This window comes from Hetaerina americana, unplaced genomic scaffold, assembly GCF_022747635.1.
Source record: "Hetaerina americana unplaced genomic scaffold, ioHetAmer1.1.p SCAF_3, whole genome shotgun sequence".
Lineage (NCBI taxonomy): Eukaryota > Metazoa > Arthropoda > Insecta > Odonata > Calopterygidae > Hetaerina > Hetaerina americana.
Genome location: NW_027286874.1, coordinates 2,133,353 through 2,151,494, shown reverse-complemented (window position 1 = coordinate 2,151,494; position 18,142 = coordinate 2,133,353). Strand labels below are relative to the sequence as shown.

Genomic DNA, 18,142 nt, shown 5'->3' with positions numbered 1-18,142 from the left:
TAGGAACTGGACGAATAATGCAGTGGCATAATTACACGCATGACATAGGTTAGCAAAATTCAAAGGCGTCCAATTTCTTGCCTGCCGCTTCAGTCCGCTGATGTATTCTGGTGGCAAATAAGTTTTCCCCCTTTCTGATTTTTCATTTGCAAAAATATATCCTGCTTTAGTGTGGAGATTTCGGGTCCCATGCTCTGCACTCACTCTAGATTAGAATGACAAAGGCCAAGGTCAAAAGGAAAAAGGATGGAGAGTGATGATGAAGGAACAAGTGTCGGCGAATACTCAGCTTCTGGAGAGGCTCTCTGTAGAACGAGTGACAAGTGTAGAGGTAGACAGTGAGTCCTCTTGTCGAAGCCGCGCTATCTTAGCGCCCTACACTCGATCAGATTCTACTACTTTTCATTGATTACTGCCTCAAAGTATCACAAAGACGTTTCACAACGGCTGTCAATGACCACGTGGGGCCTCTCCTTCCCATGCAAGCGAAGGATGTATACCTTTTCGTTAGAAGTAATGCATGACAGTAGATTCCTTTCTGCTGCAATGGTGTAGGCCGTGCACTGAAGGGGAAAAAATATTACGGAGTAATTTTCAGATTGCATTCGTAATGGATGAAATGACGAAATATATTCGATGCTTTATAATCATTATAAATTCATGTTACAGTTAGACAGCACACCGAAGCCACACCACTCTAAATAACATTTCCGTTCAGTACTCCTGTTTCGCTAGTCCTTCTACTCTGGCTAATAAATTAGTCAATTATCTATGATGCATTCAGTTCCTGTAATGGATCCTCAAGCGTTGGCAAACTGAACTGGGTTTAGTTCATTTCAGACTAGCAAATAAAAAAAACTACCAAAATTTCTTCCAGGTAAACTTTTTTGCTTTCTTATTCAAAGTATTTATTTTCCAAAAATATTGACCTTAGGTGAGATAACTTCATGGGATAATTAACTCGACCTGATCAGTCTATGCAAGAAAAATAACCGACCAGTTTTTGGCGAATTTGATGTGTAAGACCAATGTAAAATTTACATATCTGCCAATCAGTTTCTTTTTGTATTTGACAAATATGCTTGGAAACTCCTTTAGGCAGTTACCTTTTTATACGATATTCGAGTCGCCTGAAGGTTTCGCAAAAGCAACTATAAGCAAGTTCTCGCCCAATGAGGGTTCTTATGTAATGTAGTAGGTTTTAGTTTCAGTTTTTAGTCGCCTGCGAGCCATCTCTAGGGTTTGTGGCAGGGGTTAATTACACACCAACCTAATTTCGATCCGAATTATTTTTCCCCCCTAACGCGGTCAGACAATGCTACTCTGATCCCTTACCGTCCGAGGGAAAATGGCATCTGTTCCACACTTAATCTGTCTAATTTTTTATTTATACGATCTCTTCCACCATAACACGGTGTTGTCAACAATACACCATCAACATCATCATGTGGGGTGGTTATACGAGGGTCATCCGGAAAGTAGTACCCGTTAGTGCCGCATGAAGTGCTGACGACGCGAGTAGCCGCTGGACGAGGTCAGATAGCTTCAGTGGCTTGTCTGCCTTCTCTGAGCCAAGTTGCGTGACGCTAGCATTGCCTGTGTTGTTTCTGTGATTGTTTACAATGTTTAAAAAAATTGAGAACGCCGCCAGTTGTGAAGTGAGGGCAGTGATTAAATTCCTCAATGCAAGAAACGTTCGCCCATGTGATATTCATCGCCAATTAAAGGAGGTGTATGGAGACAATGTAATGGACGAGTCGTCTGTTCGGCGGTGGTGTCGCAACTTCAACATGGGGAGGGGGAACACACACGACGATGAGCGTCCGGGGAGACCGTCTGTCATTACAGACCAACTGGTGAGCTCAGTTGACGAATTCGTGAGGAACGATCGGCGCGTCACAATTGATGACATCTGTGAGCATTTTCCCAATGTTTCTCGAACAATTGTTCATGAAATTGTTAAACACCATCTGCATTATGCAAAAATTTGTGCAAGATGGGTCCCTCGCAAGCTTACAGATGAGCACAAAACCAAGCGTATGGCTGCAGCACTGACGTTTTTGGGACGTTATTCTGATGAAGGAGACTCTTTCTTGACTCGCATAATTACTGGTGACGAAACATGGGTTTGTTATGCATCACCTGAGAGTAAACGACAGTCAATGGAGTGGCATCATGCTCATTCACCAAACAAACCAAAAAAATTCAAGACAGTTCTGTCCACCAGGAAACTCATGGCAACCATTTTCTGGGATCGACGAGGTGTATTGCTTATTGATTTTATGGCCCGTGGAGACACTATTAATGCCAATGCGTATTGTGAAACATTAAAGAAATTACGGCGGGCAATACAAAATCGGCGGCGAGGTCTATTGTCTACTGGTGTCATTCTCGTTCATGACAATGCCAGGCCTCATGCAGCTGGGATAACACAAAAACTTTTGCAGCAATTCAAATGGGAAACTTTCGACCATCCACCGTATAGCCCGGACTTGGCCCCTTCAGATTTTCATCTCTTTACAAAGCTTAAAGACTTTTTGGCAGGAAAAAGATTTGACAGCGATGAAGAACTTAAAGAAGGAGTGACCCTGTATCTCAATGAGCTGGCGGCGAAGGACTATGCAGCAGGAATACAGAAACTTGTCACACATTATGACAAATGCCTTAATTTGCTTGGAGATTATGTTGAGAAGTAGTTTAAAGTATCCTCTTTCAAATAAAATTTTTTATGTTTGTTAATATTTACTTTTGTGTCTTTATTTCACGAACGGGTACTACTTTCCGGATGACCCTCGTAAGTCAGTGAGGTGGAAATAGTATATTGCATTTTTTTAGTACCCTGCAAGTCAGAGTGTATGGCATGGGGTTAATACACACCAGAATAATTTTGAACCGAATATTTTTACCCCTACTGCGGTCGGAAAATGCTATTTTGATCCCTTATCGTTCGTGGAAAAAATAGCATCTTAAATATATCTGTTCTACACTTGATCTCTAATTTTAATAAAATGATCTCTCCTACGTTATTATGATGGGAATAATAACACATTTTCAACGTAATTTCGATAGAGACATCCTTCCAATTAATGCAAGGGATGTTATCTGTAATTTAACCTTCGCTCCGTGAGTCAGTCCCAACCTATTCCTTTTTCATGATAACGTTTTACAAATCTAGCTCTTCTACGCTGCTCGCGACCGAATTTGGCAGTCAATCCAACTTCGTTAGGATCCCATATACTTGCAGCATATTCTAAATGAGGCCTAACCAGCTAAAGATAACATTTCTCTTTACGTTTTTCATCAATTTCCCCGGTGCTCTTCTCATTAGCCCTATTTTTATTAGCTTGTCCAGATATTCCGGCCCAAAATATCCGTAAGAAATAAGCCACATGCTTTTGAACGTGAATAATGAAAGTAGAGATGGAAGACGCTAGGCATTGAATAACATTCGGATGTTGAACAACTACTGCCTTCAAGGCATGGAAAATGGTGTTGCTACAACCTTGTGCCCAGTGAACAGACACTTGATTCCATTCCTTCACTGCTCATTGTGGGATTCATGCGGTGAACCTGTTATAGATGAAATATATGCTGACACTATAAAGGGATTCTTCTGGCGAAAAAACGTCTATCTTTCCTCCCTTTATTCTATCCCACATTCCTATACTTTCAAACCCCTTCCTCGTTTGTCTAACGTTCTCCCCTCTATTACAGTCTTCAATGTTCCATTACCAATCAAAACGCTCTGCATCCATCTTTCCTGCCTCCTTTGGATTTCTCCCAACAATCCCCTCGCCTCCCCCCCATACCTCCTCCTAGTTTGTATTCCTTTCTGCCCATATCAACTTCTCCATACCCACAAGGCCTCCAATCTACACCTATCCTCCAGCTTCAATGACCATGTTTCCGCACCTCGCTTCATATCTGTATTCCATCGGTATCAATGTTTAGACGGGCCTTATATTAACATCGTAACTCGAAGTCGCTGCCATTTCCTATACCATTATGAAAGCTTCTTGACTAACACAACTCTTCATCCTATACCCATATTAGTGTTCTATCTATTCGAGTTCATTATTATTAGGTAATGTGCCGATTAAGGTAGGTTTTGGATGGACACAACTACTAAATAAATATTTTGTTTCTCCTTAGAAAAAACAACCCAACCTCATACTCTCCAACAAGTCCCTCTTCATCTCCCTGTACTTCCTTCCTCTGGGCTAAAACCTTGACGTGGTGGAAGGGTTTGTGCGTTCCGATGACCCCAAGGGCTGTGCTGATGGGAGCAATGATAATAGCTCCTGATAGGGTCACCCATGCCAGATAGGTCGAAGGTTAGACACCAGACGAAAAGTAGCCCACGCAGCGTCTGTTCCTCGGTGAGGCGGCTGCTAAGGCGTCTGAACCCCTTGGGGCGGCCATTGAGGGAGGGTGTCACATTAAAAACACTATTGAGGAAAGCAATGGGAGACCACTTCTGTTATTACTCCTAAGACTTTTACGATGGATCGAGTTTGTAAACTCCTATGTCAATATTTCACTTAGCCTTACTCTTTCTCGAAAACCTGATAACCTTTGTATTGCTTACATTTATTCTCATCACATACCAATCGTACTGGATGTCTTGTGCGCTCAGCTATATTTGAAAAACCTAGGCTGTCTAGCAAGAAAAAGCTTGATCATCAGCAAGCCTAACTGATTTTGTAAATGCCCAACCGATGTTCATTCTAATCCCCAGTTCTTCACATGCATCTTTAACCAATACTTCTATATACGTATGTATACGCTGAACAGCACAGGTGATAATGATTACCCCAGTCTCACTTCTCTTTTCTGATAACCCTTTCTTGACGTTCTTGTTAATTCTTCCAAAATTCCATTTCCTAAACCTCTCTCCTTGCTTTCTCTTTTTAATCGGACACTACACTTCATAATTACTAAATTATCGTCTGAGCTGGCATCCGTTCCCGGAAAACTGAACAAATTAATCATGCTGCCCCTAAACCTACCCCTAACCACCATATAACGAAACTGATATCTTCCTAGAATCTCGGGCACTTCCTTGTATGCCTACCCATTTGGTATAGTCTAGGCCAAGTGTTAGTGATTATTAATCCCTGTCTCCTCCAGAACTCTACCCCTTGGTCATTCCTTATTCTTTAGCCGTAGTCCTCTATCGATGGGTTAAATGGAAGAAGGGCTCATTTGGTCTCAATTTAGCCCAAATAAAGACCTCTATCTATCTATCTGACTAACATATCTTCCTCCACCCACGGTAGCGTTTCAATCCCCTAACACCATCAAACGCTTCCCTCCTGGGACACCCACCACTATACCCTCTAACTGATCACATGCCTCATCGACTTCGTCCTCAAAATGATTTATTGGTGGCACTGTACCTGGAGAATAACCAAGTTCTTTGGTTCAGCTTTTACTTCTGCAAATAATATTTTAACAGCCACTTGTTCTACTTTTCACACGCTCTTGTCTACCTGTTTATTCAATATTTTGCCAACCCTTCACTGGGTCTCTTCCCCTGCGCTGCATATTACTCGCTGTGTAACTCCCCTGTGTATTAACTATCACTCCAATAGCCCTTCCATCTCACCTCGCACAGCCTAAAACATCTACGTGTATATTTCCTCTCTCCATCTCTCGCGATATATTTTCTCATTTTTCTATCCTTAGCATCGTGCTAACGTTCCAAGTCCCAATTCTAGCCAATTTAGTCCTCTACGGGGTCGCTGCCTCTTTGGCTTCGCAAGAATCTTGTAGTGACGACTGCGGAAGCATTGCATCCCCCGCTGCCTAACATTAAACAAGGGATGGATGTAGATCCTGTGAACCACCACTTTATTCACGGGAACACTGAATATACTTAAACTATTTGGCAAAGGATTATTGTTTGAGTGAGATCGTACCTATGAATGGAAGTCTTGATATGCGATGGAAACGGCTCAAAGACTTGGACGGGAACAGCACGGAAGCTCAACAAAAGCAATAAATCTCCAGAAGCGAGCAATCATCAAATGAGAGGCGTCCTTCTGCGACGGTCGCCATTGGTGTGACTATTTCGAGGAATGGCATCCGTATTAAACGGGGAAGGGCGATAAGATTGCAAGACCCAGAGCCTCGTTAGAATGCGTCCGTTGTACGCTTGAAATTTTCCATATCTCTGAGGAATTAATACTCTATATAGAAACGTCTGAGGAAATGAGATTTGATCCGGCGACTTCCGTCTTCAAGTTGATGCGTTAACGCGACACATTATGTGGTCACGGCATTGGGAGACAAAGAGGAAGTGTCGGAAACTAATGACGCGAGTTGAGGGAAGTGTAATCAATTTGATTTCCTCGTCTGGAAGAAATGAGAAGCAGTAGCAGCAGTTATTAGGCGGGAGGCGACCGACGGTTGAGGTCATTTGCGCAATAAGGGATAGGTGGAGGTAAGTTGAAAGAGGGAGGGGTTTCAGGGATTGAGATTGAAAGGGGGAGGAAATCCGGTGTCTCCCAGTCAAAGGTAGCAGGTTATGAAGTGAAACGAATGATATAAACTCGATAAAGATTATTAGAACAGTTACAACCAGGTCCGTTCACCAAAAATGGTTGTTTCCCATGAATGGATTGGATGATACCTCCAATTAGTCTGAGTCGTGGCAATACAAGTCCAAGATCCCCTCGATTCCTTCAGAAAATGATCGGAAGATTGATACTTCCGCAAAGAGCTAAGCTCTTTACCCTCGGAATCAAAATTATTTGGCCAATATTTTTCATCTGCAGTGATAACCTTCAGAATAAAATCGTCATTTTCCTCGAACATCAACTTTTGTAACTGCGGAAAACCTGCAAGTGGACGTCTCTGGCGTTGAATGGTCTCATCTCAACAGTATGGAAAGGCCATATAAAATAACCTTGCCAACGTCCAGCTGTCACAGGCATCACCTGACATTTCACATTATTGAGACAATAAGAAACATATTACTGATGAATTAGATGGTGTGAGGCTCTGCTTGGTGAAATTTTATGATCACTGAAAAAATTACATGTGTGAAAAAATACCAAGTTTATTTATTCAGCGCGCATATTTTTATTCCTCCTTAGTTATTAGTTAGTTATTTTAGTGCCTTGCAAGTCACCGCTAGGTTGTTTGGCGGAGGTTGAATAACACCAGACTAATTTTCACCCGAATATGACCCTACCGCGGTTGGACAATGCTATTCTGATCCCTTATCGCTCATGGAAAAAATGAAATCTTAAATCTATGTTTTGCACTTAATCTCTCTAATTTTATTGACATGACCTCTCAAAACGTTGTACGACGGAGGTAATAATAAATTTTCAACATCACTGCCAAAGAGGCATTCTTAAAAGTTATATAAGAGATTTACATAGTCCATTATGAAAGAAATGCACATGATTTTATTGTGACACGACTATCCATGGCTTCGCGGTAAAACGGGTCGGGAAATATGGTAGGGGGTCTGCCCTTCCAATGCAGCCGATCGGCTGTTTGCTCTGAGCAGTGTGAGTGGAAAGACGTGCCTCCGCGTGAAGTGTGTTTTTCGACTTTGTAACACGGCGCGATGGAGAGCCCAGCCACACGTCCTTCATCGTTAGCAACTTCCTGATCCGGAGCACCGGTGGTCCCCCAGCCCCCTTACAGTCCCGACTTGGCTCTGTGCGACTTCTTTTTGTTTGCTCGACTGAATAGAGAGCTGAAAGGAAAGAATCGGGAGACCGTGGAAATAATTCAAAAGCATGTCACAAAGTTCCTGATAAACATTACCGTCGAGGATTTAAGGGTGCCTTCCAGGGTAACAGACACGTTTCCGTAATTGTTGATGCAGGGGGAGATTATTTTGAAGAATTTGTACAAGTACGATCAATAAATTTATTTTTCCCCGAGTATGCACATTTCTTTTAGAGTGGACCCGAGATTTAATCTATAATTTAACCTTCCCTTCGTGAGGCATTCACAACAAATGTCCTCTAATATTTTGGATATGCTACTCCATTTTTCATAATAACATTTTACAAGTCTAGCTCCTCTACACTGCATGTGATCCAATTTGGCAATCAATCCGACTTCAACACTTAACCCTTAAATCCTTAACTTCGAACGATTAGCCGAGGAAAGAAGGGACACTCTTGAGGTGTCTGATGTAGAAAATTAGGTGGAATAGAAAAATTAAAAAGCCTTCCCCTCGATGAGGCGTTCTAAATATAGACCCGCCTGAAACAAAATCAGACACAGCTCAAAACTCCTGTATTTACACATCTCTATTATACACGAATCTCCCCCTCTCCATCACTTACCTCTCCCCTCTTTAAATTCAAGGATCTACCAAATAATATCTAATTATTACAGAATAAGAAGGTAGATCTTTGGGTATATTGCTCTTGCTTAAATGATAATCTGTATTTTCCTTGTGGGCTCAAATCTTAGATTGAGATATATTGCAAACAGCTTGCACAGCAAAATTTAATACGAGTATTTTCTCATGGATAACTTTTTCGGGGGTAAGCTTATTTTGATATGTACCACACACTCTGTGTGCTAAATTTTAGGCTACCCTGCCATGACTTTTTTTCCTTCTTGCTATTTCCAAAGAGTTATAAAATTTTTCTTATATTCACATTTGCCAGCTGATATTAAGAAGTGGAAAATATATTTAATTGGAATCAGTTTACAGAACAAACTGTGGACATGTAAATATAAAATTTTGGCATGGAATTAGGCTGCTAAGAGTCATTATGAAAGCCCACAAGGCAAGGAGTACTTCAGCATATGAGGTACTACTCACCTTGGAAATGACATGAAGTGCTGAACCATGCTCGGTAGTATTTGATATTAATTTGATAATTAACTGGATTTTCATTTAATATAACGATGGATTGGCTCCCACAACCAGTTCTTGGCATCACAGGTTTTTGGTTCTTGGACCAAGAATCAATAGAGAAGAACTGAACCAGGACTGAGAACTTCATAGGAACTGATTCATTGTTAATTCAATCATGGTAAGATTGATATGAACCATTTACACAAAGTGTTATATCATCATCAGTTATATTTACTGCAACTAATTTTACAGAAATTGATCTTCTATGGAAGTCAGGACAGTCAAGCCAATTAAAAAGATGAGGTCACTAAAAATAATGAATGCAGAAAATCATTTGGTTTGAATTCCCAGTCAACTCATTACATATACTGACACAATGACGTTAATTTAGAGGCAAAACATATCACGTAATCGGATGATAAAAAAAGGTCTTACTAGCCATTTACAATGATGGCACCAAAAAAAAATTGGTAGTAGGAGTAGTTGGGGGAAGCGACCAACAGCTGAGGTCATTTGAGCCATTAGGGATGGACAGGAAAGGATGAAGGGTGGAGAGAAACCCGGTGTCGGCATTAGACTACTCTTTAAGAAAGGCACCAAGGGGTCTGCAGCTTAAAGTCCCATCCGTCAGATGGCGTGCTCACTCAGTGCCCTCCACTAAGCACCTCAAGTAGGGATCATGATTCCATTGAAAAATATTCAACACTGCCAGGATTTGAACCCAGGCCCTCTGGGTAGGAAGCCACTGTGTAGCCTACGCACTATCCCGATCCCCAAAAAAATTTGTTGAGCTATAGTTTTGCAGAGAATGCATAGACCAATATTTGGTTTAACTAAAACCTGTATCAACCTGAAAGATGATTTGATAGATGGATGGTAGAGCTCACCTAATGCCAAGCCCTAAAAGTATGTGAAATTCACACTTCAGGGTAGCAAGGGGAGACAGTCCCTTTTGCTGTGCCACATATGGTTTCCCAGGAAGATGGGTATCCGAAAAAAATTACATGGCTTGAGGAAGGCTGAGGATTCCTCATCAGGAATTGAACCTGGGCCTTCTGGTCAGCAGCTCACCCACTGGACCAACATGCCCACACACAGGTGTAACAAAGAGCTGATATTTTGACAGACCATAACTATAGCAAGCAATAATTTACGCAAAAGAATGCACATATATATGTATATATATTGTGTAAAAACAGCTTTATTTCTTGTAGACTTGTCAAATAATAACTCAAAATCAAAACTTGATTGTGCAATGACAACATTTAAATCACAGACTATATTAGTACAACCCTCCATCTACTGCTTTGATGCAACAGCAAATAGATTTTCCCCCTACCAAGCGGTTACATGAGATGGGTGATGGCTTCAGTACCATTGCCTCTTTTGTCAGTTGTTGCAAACAACTACAGACTAACAAACACATGCTTTCAAGAACACGAAGATGAAGCAGTGATGGCTTTTTGTTAAAAAAAATCACCCACTGTTGATTTACGAATTAACCAAATGCTACATCATTACGTTTATTTAAGTAAATACTCCATCAGTTTTATCAATCTGGGGAAGAAATCAGTCAAGTATATTCATGCATCTTTCAATTTGTAGAAGTAATCGTTCAAATTGGTGAGCGGACATCACATGAATTATTTCTCTTTTCTTCATTTTTTACCAGGAAAATTAACTCAATATGGATAAATGTACCAAGTTTTAAGCCCAAACAATCTTTAAAATTTACATACAATAATAATGACAAATAATTTTCCAAATTAAGGTACTTTCAGCAACAAGCAATTCCAAAGAATTAGGTTATTTCACTTAAATAATTATACTTGGTATATTAAGGCATTTGTTTGAAATTTGATATTAGTAGAACCAAATATTTTTACAATATGGATGGAATTAAAACTAATACTTAATATGTGTGCAATAACTTATTTGCAAATTGTAAGCTAATGATGACCACTAAAACAGGCTGAGCTCTGGAAAGAATTTAAGCATACAAAACCCATGCAATTGGTCATTGCTGCACCTATGACTCATTGCCTCTCACCCAGCAATAATTGTAGTTCACCTCAGACAGAAAAATTATTCACTTAAGACTGAAGTCTTAACTATTCGTTCTGTGATGCTTCCACCTTCTCTTTGCATTGTTCCATTCAACCACTAGCTTCTTTTAAGTATAAGAATAGTCAATGCGCATTGTGAACACACAGAGCTTTTAGTAAAAAAAGCAGGTGTACGCATACATGCATAAAACGAAAGACTACACAAAACCACCAGATTCCACTCAAATCTTATTAACAGAAGTATATAAGTCCTCGGAAGTATAATATCTAATACATAATATGAGTATACCTTAAAATTTTACTCGAGAAATAATGGGTTTTGAAAATTGTAATGAACAAAATGCAGCGCTTCATCAAATACACATGTAATAAATTATCTGCCTGTGAAAAATAGGGAGAGAAAAGACATCATAATTTCTAAGACAGGAAACAAACAATTTCTTTAAATAAAATCACTTTTCATCGATACTTGAAATAGACCTTGGCAATCAAGAGTTTCAATCTGATTACATAACACAGCATACAAGTATTTGCTATCCTATGTCATTCAAACTGACAGTCAAGTATATACGGTGGTGGTGGTACACAAAGTTTGGTACTGCTACACTATTTACCATCAAATGCCATTAGTTGAATTTTACTGCAGGAAATAGCCAACACAAAGATGATTATTAAAAATCATAACCTAATGTAAATTTAATTTTTAAAACAAAAAATATGAAGTTCTTGGGGTGTAACTTGGTCACGCAATAAATACTGGAATTATGTAACTAAATGCAACAAGCACACAAATTCTGTATCCATTATTGAATGCCATTGGGCCACATGTTACATACACAAGCAGAGAAGTCTTTAAAACTTTTGAGTCACACATTTCGCTCTATTATACGAAATAACTGGTCACATTAAATTACATGCAGTAAACAATCAGACAAACTCTGATAATAACATGCATTCATATAAAATATTTAAATTCGATGACAAACACTAAATATTAACAAACAAAATGTGTACTTCATTAACAAGGTAATTAAAACACAGCCTTAATGGTAAATGGATGTAATCAAAAGGGGAGTCTTAGTGAAAAATAGATATCCGTTTTCATACTGATTAAGCTAGATTAAGGAGATGAAATGGAGTCTCTACCCTGGTATTGGTCTTCAACAATCGTCATTCTTTGCTCCAACAAGACCACAGTCTGCCTCATCGCTTCTATTTGTTCATTCATGTTGTTGAGCAGTGTAGTCATAACTTTCTGCATGTGAAAGCAATTCTCAGAACAGTTCTGAGCCCTCAACCTGTCATTTGGAACCTTACTGCAATCATCTCCACTGCCATTTGGAACTGCCAAGCTAGAAGTTCGCTTCTCTGATTCTCCAATCTCAACACCAACTTCCTTCTCCTCAGAACCTCCAACTTCACTGCTGTCACTATTGGATCTAGTCGAAGAAACATCTGTTATCTGCAAAACCAGAAAAGAGTCGTTGTTTAAGCATGGAATGATATGGTTTATAGGGGACATGGTAATCCAGGGGTTGAGCATTCAACTACTGACCAGAGGGCTAGGCTAGGGTTTGATACCCAGGCACGACTCTCTGGGTACCCTCAGCTTCACCCGAGGTATGTGATTTTTTGGGTACCAGATCTTCCTTGGAAACCATAGCCGGCTAAGGGAAAGGAACTGGCCCCCCTACCCTGATATGTGAAATTCACATTTAATTGTGCTTAGTATTAGGTGTGATCTCTACCATCACCAACCAAACCGACCTTGGGGTTGATAACTGTTGTTTTTTTGAAATATGGTTTACCATGGAAAGTGCATAATAACAATGAAAGGTAAACTCTAGCACTGTTCTACTCAAGATAAGGATTACCGATTCACCATTAATTATAAGAAGAAACCCAGGAGGTGGAAGTGATAGGTGAGGGAAGTCCCCATATCCTAATATTATTAAGCCCTCCAATCAGCATGAGGGATTTGATGCCCCAGATATGTCCCACTCACAAGATATCATGCCATTTGGATTTCAATAAATAACCCAATGCCAATGGGAGCATTTGAACATCTAATCTAATGCGATTATAGACCTAAAAATCATCAACTCCAATCCAAGAAAGATTTCCCTCAATGACTGAATAAACTTGGTGTTTTTTAACTCAAAAATTTTATGCTACTACTGGTTTCAATGCACAGGCAAAATCATCAGGCATAAAATCATACATCATCACCTTCTTAAGGTGGTACTTTGTCGTTGCAGCCATTGATCTCTCTTCATTGCCGTTATTTTCAGTTCATTGTACGTTTTTACTCTCATAGTACTTTTTATATCATCTATAAATTTCCTTCATGGCCCTTCTTTTTTTATTATTTTCCCCTACATTATATTTTCCACGAAGATGTCAAGTCTGAGAGCAGGTCCAACACCTTTAATTTTCCTTTTTTCCATCTCTTTCATTAGATTCCTTTCTTCTTCATTTCTCTCAATATTTCTGTTACTTTTATTGTCCACCCATCTTGTTCTTGTTATCCTTCTCCAAATCCACATTTCCATTGCTTACCGCTGAGCCTTTTCCTGCTTTCCCAATGCCCAACTTTTGCATCCATATAATAATGTACTCTATATAAACACTTCTGGAAAGGATTTTCCAATTCCCCATTTCAAGGGTTTGTTTCCAAAAAGATTCTTTTTATTTCCACATGCCTTCTTTGCCAAGGCTATCCTTCTTTTCACTGCAGAGATGCATCTTTTGTCTCTTGTATTTACACTCCCAAGGTAGCAAACTTTTTCCTGTTCCCAAAACTGAAGAGACCTCAGTGAAAGTACAGAGATTTTCAAGGATTAAGGAGATAAAGACTCCGTCACTGGGAGAGCTCAAGGCTATACCACAAAATGCTCATCAGAATTGCTTTGAGGATTGGAAAAAGTGTTGATAAAAGTATATTATATCTGGTAGGGATTACTTTGAAGGGGGCAACTTGAATATTGAAGAATAAACAAATATATTTTTTTTTAAATATGAAAAATATAAAGTCACCTTACTTTTTGAACACACCTCATATATGGAGCTGAGAATTGTACATACACATGTATACATATACGTTTAAGTGCACTATGTACACATGTATCAGAGTACATATATAGGCTTATATGAGAGACAGCTTTACTTTGGAAAAAAAACACTTAACGTGGAGGAGACACCTTTCCTTAATGAGTCCAATTACCTGTATTTCAGTTTCCACAGGATTCAATACACTTTCACGTGCATCCACATTTCGAGACGACGCCGACTGCCCACTGCTCTTCAAGGGAGCAGAATTGATGACAGGTGGGATGGGAATTTTTGGGATCCTTGTTTCCTTGGGCTCACGAACAGTGACCTTGCTGCATAGGGACTCGATCACTTGATCGAATTTCGTTCTCCACACGAGAACATGATGATCGGCTCCTCCAGTGGCCAGATATTCTCCATTGGCAGAAAATGAAACAGCTGTCACTGCATTTGAATGACCTTGTAGTGTATAGATGAGCACGCCATTTGAAAGGTCCATAATCTATAACGTATCAAAAAAAGGGAAAATCATTGGAGAGAGAAGATAAAACAATTAAAAAAAAAAGGTGCATATCACCCATGCATATTTTTTATCTGCATTCACCCACAGTTAAATGACTAGTGAATCACAATAAAAACTTCAGTGGCTTAGGAAACTATCAATAGCTGCATGGGCACAACTTAATTCTGACCTGCCCTTATCTAAAGATAAAAACCTTACTTTTTGATTATACCTCTTAGTGTTGAAGGCGTGTAGGACAGCTTGTATGGTGCTTTTTTTCCATGATTTTCTTTTAGTTTTTGTTTATCCATAACATCTATGTTATAATTTTTAAATGCTTCAACCTTCTTTGCTTTCTTAACTGTGCTCTAACTTACCCGTCGTACCATCTCAGTTTCTTACTGTTGCATTTAAATTTGAAAGAAACTTACATCTCCATTCCTTCACATTCAATATTTAAGAAAGATTTCCAAGCACTCATGCCTTAAATTCTTGTAATTTCCTTTATATAGTTTCTCCAGGTCCTTTAAAAATTGACTCATGGAAAAGCATAAATTACACTTTTCTTTGATTACTTTTGCAAACTTAGTTTTTATCTCTATAAGAATAGCTTCATAGTCACTGCTGTTGTCCATTATTGTTCAATGATTGTGAGATCTAGTGCATGGGCATCACAACGATGTCAGGTATACTGGGACCCTTTGTTGGGTATTTAACTACTTGCTCTAAAGAGAGCTATGCAAATATATGGATGAGTTATTTGTATGAAACTGGTTTTTTGCACGTTTTCCTATGCAGGACAAGTTCCTATTAATTGGTGGTAGGTTAATATGTCCAGGAATAAAAACATACTGTTGTTATGTTTATTGTTAAGTGGGGGTAATTGGCCATCAAGCTTATGCAGCAAATTAATCCAAGGCATTCGGAAATGGCCTGTTGAATAGCTGTACTTTCAGACTCTAAAGTATTGAATGACCTGCTAATTCAAAATAGTCAGGTGAACAAGGCACACATAGACCGATTCCATGTATGAAGAGTGCGAACATCATCATACAGCGGAAAATAACAGAGATTTCTCTTAACAAAACAGAATTTTATATGGTATATATTTTCAAGACATCCAATTTTTTAAAAATTACATCTACAGTGATGTATTTTTAACTCTAGGCTGGTTATATTTAATGCATACTATTGCTTATTTTTTAAATAAAAACATGTAGCTCCTTGACAACTATCAAATTCACCCATAGTTTGACGCCATAATTCATATGAGAATGGAAGCATGTGTAGTAGAATGGTGACCAATTTTCCTGTGCAGTTGGCATTTTAGTTTTTGCAACATAAAAAGGTCAAGAAGCAAACTTATTGACAATTACTCACAGGAAAGATTATTTTTTCAAGTCAATTTCTAGTCTTGGATGGAAGCAAAGTAGGTGTAACAGCTTAATTGCAGGGACTAAAAGGGCCACTTTGAGCTTCATTAACAATAAAACAAACTTTCAAAACTAGTTGAAATCCAGTGATGTAAGTTGCATTCATTGGGTCGGTGCATCTTTGATAAATTGCATCATCAGCAAATAAAAGAGTTGAATGGTTGGACTAATAACATTATTAGGAAGGGATTACCAAGCCGGAGCAGCAGAGGGCAAATCAATAAGCCTCAAAGGAGACTAATATGTTGAAAAACAAAAATGGCTATTCCTGAAAAATCAAGCAGTTTTCACTGTTACACAGGCATTTCAAACGATCCTGGCAGTCATTAAGGCATTCACTGCCCCTGGCTGCCTGTTGGCTGCATAAATGCAAGCTATAAGCAGTCAAACTGTTTATAGCTCGCATTTTGTATGAAATGGATAGGGATGGCGGATAGGGGAGACAAAAAGGGGATTTTGCCTTTGGGTGTTTGAGTGACAAATTCACTTAAAATATTAGTTCCACCACAGCAGTCATCCACTTTCTTCCCAAAATCCCCACAAGATCAGTTGATCCCAGACATATCCCCTGGTTTTCCAGGTTGTGAGAAAATATATTCTTACGATAGAGAAGGAATTCACCTTAAAAATTAAGTATGCACTTTTTGACCTGATTCTGGTTTCGATGACTGTGGTTACACACAAGTGTTACCCGCTCAGGCTTCTGAGCCTGTTGATCAGAAATGAGCATACCAATGCCCCAAGGTCCCACCCACCCACTTACTCAACTGAAACCAAATTCCAAATTGATAAACCCACTTCCTCTGCCACTACATACATGTATGCTAAGACACCAAAAATTTCCTTGGAACCTTGAGATGTTGACAAACTTGAGAACCATATTTATTGGCATGATTTACGATCTCCGTTAATCAAAATTTAGATCATACCAATAAAAATGTTCTTTGAAAACAAAATTGTTTTTATTTCTTTTTTTATGATAGATGTTTCAGCAAGACTGCTTAAATATTCTAAGGAAAGATAATAGTATGGATTAATTCACAGGTACACATCGTGACCCTGTTCTGAAGCTTCTTGTTTAAATACTGTTGCTTAAATACCCATAGAAAAGCACAACAGGATTGTAAATGCCCATCACCATACCAATTAGACTGCCAAAAAAAAGATCTGACGCTACCTTGACAGTGGCATCATTATAGCCTGCCGCCAAGTAACTGCCACATGGATGAAACGTAGCATCATTGGCCTGGCCTTGCGTTGGAGAGGTATAGTATTGAATAAGCTTCTGTGACCTGAGGTCATATATTTTTATGGCTCCACCAATAACTTGCTCAGGCCCCGCATCTAACGACATCGCTACAGCAATGCAAGTTCCACTGGGCAGAAAGGTGATCTTCTGCGGACAGCCACGTGACTCCAAGAATATATGCACTGAAGGTGAACCAATGGTTCCATTTTCACGAATGTCGTGCAACCTAGAGTGCAAAAGAAAAGAATATCATCCTTTGCAGCAAATGAAATTCAGGCGCTGGCGACATAAACTTTAACAAGTTAAAGAAGTATTCTATGTTTTAAAAGATTTGGGTGCACACTGGAATACTTTATATATATATATATATATATATATATATATATATATATATATATATATATATATATATATATATATATATATATATATATATATATATATATATATATATATATATATATATATATATATATATATATATATATATATATATATATATATATATATATATATATATATATATATATATATATATATATATATATATATATATATATATATATATATATATATATATATATATATATATATATATATATATATATATATATATATATATATATATATATATATATATATATATATATATATATATATATATATATATATATATATATATATATATATATATATATATATATATATATATATATATATATATATATATATATATATATATATATATATATATATATATATATATATATATATATATATATATATATATATATATATATATATATATATATATATATATATATATATATATATATATATATATATATATATATATATATATATATATATATATATATATATATATATATATATATATATATATATATATATATATATATATATAATATATATATATATATATATATATATATATATATATATATATATATATATATATATATATATATATATATATATATT

The 18,142-nt window shown here is 37.8% G+C and overlaps 1 protein-coding gene across 1 annotated transcript in view; it reads right to left on the bottom strand.

Moving 5' to 3' along the window:
- Nucleotides 1-11,443: 11,443 nt before the first annotated feature.
- The window catches only part of LOC139690725 (POC1 centriolar protein homolog A-like), a 13,007-nt gene continuing 6,308 nt past the window's right edge, over nucleotides 11,444-18,142 (bottom strand). The window contains exons 5-7 of the mRNA XM_071588248.1: nucleotides 17,069-17,366; nucleotides 14,129-14,458; nucleotides 11,444-12,367 (exon numbers count right to left, since the gene is read on the bottom strand). Coding sequence (XP_071444349.1) covers nucleotides 12,026-12,367; nucleotides 14,129-14,458; nucleotides 17,069-17,366 — 970 coding nt within the window. The 3' untranslated portion in view covers nucleotides 11,444-12,025. The remainder of the gene's footprint in view (nucleotides 12,368-14,128; nucleotides 14,459-17,068; nucleotides 17,367-18,142) is intronic.